We start from the raw sequence: 4,351 nt of genomic DNA on the forward strand, positions 1-4,351 counted from the left end.
ATAAATAAATAAATAAAAAAAATAAAAATAATAAAAAAAAAAAAATAAATAAATAAAAATTTAACGAATATTAGCAAAATTAAATAAAATATAAATGGCGTTGATGACCAATGAAGTTTGGCGCCACTAAACAACCAAACAAACAAACACGCATATAAAAACAACATAAACAGACATTAAAATATTTAAGTAAAAAATTAACTGTTTTAAGAAAGTAATAAAAAATGGTCTTTTGGGGGGCAGTGTAGTAGCAGCGTGGCAACACGCCAGTCTACCAACCCAAAGGTTGTCAGATCGAATCCCGGTCTCACCCGGGCCTTTTTCAAGCATAAAATAATACAAAACACTCACTACCCCTCCCCCCCACGGGCATTTTAGAGGCCCGTTAGCCAATGGGTGGCACTCACAAAAAATAGGCGTGGGAGTGACTAACCTACCCTACGAAAAAACACGTCAAGAAACGCGCGATGTATTTACTAATACATATCTCGTATATTAGGTGTACATCGCGTTGTATTCCTAATACATCGCGTGAGGACTTGGACCTCCATGGTCTGTCGCCCATATAATAATAATAAAAATACCTTTTCAGCAGCAGAAACTTACACTAAATTGTTATAGTTCTTATTTCTCCCTCTTTATCAAGCTCTATTCTGTCTCCTTCTGCGTTGTGAAATGGTCTGTATAGACAGAATCGGACATAAATAGAAGTAAGGATAATACAAATAATTATTTTTTTTTACAAAACTGAAATAATTAAGAGCAATTGTGTTTAATTAACAATTTTTTCAACTCATTTCCTAACACAGAAACATTAGTTCATCATTACGAATGCCAGATTGTCATTGTATATATACAGAAATGCATAGAAACAAAGGCGATGACAAAAGTAAAAGCTAATAATTATGGAATATAATGCAATTTAAATCTTGAAAGTATGTGAAGGTATGTGTATACCTGTATGTACTTAAAAGTATTTGTATACTTGTCAAAAAACCTAGAATTTAAATTTTAGATAAATAGTTTATTAGTGTGCTACCAATGGGTAGTTCCTGAATATGCCTGTGTAATACCATTATGATTTTATATAAAATTTACTGCATGTATTTTTATGTGCATGCAGTAGCAAAGGTCAATAAATAAAAAAATAAATATAAATAGTAGCAATGATAATATGTCCTATTATATAATATGTTTATAATATTATATTATTATATAATTGAAGATTGATATAACATATTTTTATTGCAAACTTATTTTTATGGTTTTTTGTTACTAATCTATTCAAAGCCACCGACTGAAGCCGAAAGTCTAATTTTTTTCTCATATACTTATCTATATTATCTTCCCAAGTCACTAGGATAGGCGATATATCGATAGTTATATCGAATAAATAATATCGATAGACATCAATATATCATAGACTTATCAATGAATGAGGTTGTTGACATCACACTTTACCTAGAAGTCTAATATAATAATCTCTAATAATATAATAGAAAAGTCACCAAGCGAAAATTACGTTAAAATAATGAAATACTTTAATTGAAGAAAGGTTATTAAACTTGAAAATATGTAAAGGAAGTTGTAAGTTAATAATTAACACATAATAGGGCTATCTGCAGGACTAGAGTTGAGACTGAAGAGACTCATGAATTGTTTTGTAAGATTTATCTTTGGGTTCCCTAGGCACTCTCAAGTCGCTGGTATTCCGAGTTGAAGTGGCTCTATCCAACCTCCCGAAGGCAATACCTCCTTGGTATTTTTCTATTCCAAGTTCTTAACATCAAAAAACCTACCTATATCATAGATCTCCTCACTCTTCGTTCATCCATCCACTCATTAAACACCAGATCCCATCCGAATGATTTATATATGCCCTCCTATAGAACCTCCTTTAGCAAATCCTTACTCATACGTGCAACCTCCCTCTGGAATTCTCTTCCCATCTCCATTCGCCAGTCCTCATCCATTCTCTCCTTTAAACAACACCTATTCCTTCATTTATTGAATAACCAAACCTCCACATTTTTGTAATCAAATAAATAGGCAGGTATTGATTAACATTATAAACAGTAGTAAAGCCAATATATCAATGTAATTTCAATGTACTATCTGAAAATTTGTAAACGCTCGCCAGATAAAAATCTCACTATATGAACCATGTAATTATTCTTAGGGGACATATGTCCCAGAATAAAGTTATTTTTTCATTTCATTTTCATTTCATTTCATAATTGAATTCTTTGAAAACTTTTTCCTCTGTAAAAATAAAAAAATAAATATATAAGAATATAAGAAATAAAAAAAGCTTAACAATTCCACTCCCACTATTGCAGGAGAAATTTCTTTTACAATATATATATATATACATCACTCAAACTCTCACTTTGCCTCCCTAATCACTACTAATTACTATCATATTGGCTTTTTAGAACTGATTCAAAATGTATTAATAATACATTATCGATTATGAATGTTTATGATAACTTTTTTTTAAAGTAAGCTGATATAGAGCCGAAAGGAGTTTATAGAAAACACTAAATATCTGAATTATAGAATCACTTGATAAAGAAAAATGTCTATTGATAACAGCAGGTCAATATTATGGGAATTATGGAGTCAGATCTTTCTGCCAATTTCAAATCTTTACTTCCAATATATATGACAGAGAGCGATTCTTCATTCACAGCATTCAGGTATATATTGTTTTTATTCAAATTTTTTTTAATTAAAAAAAATATATTGATACTATTTTTCATTAATAGTGACATAATATTTTCTAGGATAATTAACGTTTGTTTAGGATCTCATACTGGATCTATGATCATCTCAGATATCTGAAACAGGAGAATAATTTATATTAGTATTATACTTATTGCAATAAATAACATGCTATCTAAACTTATGACTTTTTAAAATTTGTCTTTATTACTTAACAATGTATCCTATTTACGACTGTTGCAGGCTGGGAATGCCCTTTTTTTATTTTTGGACTTTGCACAGATAATAACCTTTTTTCTCTTCTAAAAACTTTGTATATCCCAAAATTCTTTTCCAGCAGCATTTAGGGCGCCATATTTTGACGATCATTATATCTTCATTAATAATGGTAGGGCTCACATTTTGTTTTGAATTTTACTTACTCACTGATTCTATTTTAAAACTATATATTTTATATATTCTAAAAAATTAGATTAACATTGGACCATTCGCATAGTAGGCCTACTATTACTATATAATTATTATATACGATATAATTATTTATTACCAGGCATAGATTTACATAAATGATAAGTTTTCTAATAAAGTTAATAAATCGATTATAAAGTTGTTTTCTTACATTAACATTGGATGGGACTGTAATGGCATATACCAGAGCGTCCGCTATGTTCTCAGCTATAAGGGTTGGCCAGTCCGGGTGTAGCTTTCTGAAGTAGTCTGTCATGGAAGTTCTAACCATACCAGGGCTGATGCTCTATACGAGACATTATCATATTATAAAGAGTTATCATATTGAATATATATTTGTATGATTTTATACATATGCATTTATTTAACCAGATTTATTTATTGGCCATTTTAAAATAATAATTTCATTTATCATATTCTGTATCACCTTGTTTCATTCTCATTATTATATTAATTCACTAATCGTAAATTTGCACCTTTAGTATTCACTTCATAGCCCTTTGAGTTTTTATTATTATTATTTTTATAATATTAATTTAATTTTTTTAATAATTATTATTTTATTTTCATTTTAGTAGTTGTTAATTAAATTATTAATTATATCACATTAGATCAATATTTTACTTATCTAACTGGAAACTTTTATAGCCTCCATAACGCCCTGATAGTCAAAATTCTAATAATTACATTTCACTTATATCTATCACTTTTGTGAGTTATTTTGGCACCGACCGATAGATGTTGTAATGTGGTCGGACCATATTGGATTTAAATTTTTAACTGAATAAAATAAAAAAATAATTATAGTTATTATTTTAACATACCGTTACTCGAGTCTTCAATTTATGTTTAATTATATCTGTCCGAAGGCTTTCGGTGAGTACACGTAATGCATGTTTGGAGGCTCCGTAGACACCACCGTCCTCCCTTACAGGTGCTCTGTGCCCTGAAATACTATGTCAAAAGATTTTATTTTAAATATATTTATAAAAGAAATAAACAAACAAGAAAGAGTTATTTATGATAGATTTCAAACCAAATCCTTTAGCCTCTCAAATTCAAGGTAACTAATAGGTCAACGATTCTCCATATTAGGTGACATGAGGATCGGAATACACAGCATTTTTTTAAAAATTTATTCTTTTATATAAAATATTAT

At 29.3% G+C, this 4,351-nt stretch overlaps 1 protein-coding gene across 1 annotated transcript in view; it reads right to left on the reverse strand.

The window, feature by feature from the left end:
* Positions 1-2,565: 2,565 nt before the first annotated feature.
* LOC106687266 (farnesol dehydrogenase) overlaps positions 2,566-4,351 on the reverse strand; it is a 19,211-nt gene continuing 17,425 nt past the window's right edge. The window contains exons 4-6 of the mRNA XM_014431038.2: positions 4,017-4,146; positions 3,344-3,478; positions 2,566-2,840 (exon numbers count right to left, since the gene is read on the reverse strand). Of these exons, the coding sequence (XP_014286524.1) occupies positions 2,811-2,840; positions 3,344-3,478; positions 4,017-4,146 (295 nt within the window). The 3' untranslated portion in view covers positions 2,566-2,810. The remainder of the gene's footprint in view (positions 2,841-3,343; positions 3,479-4,016; positions 4,147-4,351) is intronic.

Source organism: Halyomorpha halys, unplaced genomic scaffold, assembly GCF_000696795.3.
Source record: "Halyomorpha halys isolate HHAL.00 unplaced genomic scaffold, Hhal_1.1 Scaffold939.1, whole genome shotgun sequence".
In the NCBI taxonomy this organism is placed as follows: Eukaryota; Metazoa; Arthropoda; class Insecta; order Hemiptera; family Pentatomidae; genus Halyomorpha; species Halyomorpha halys.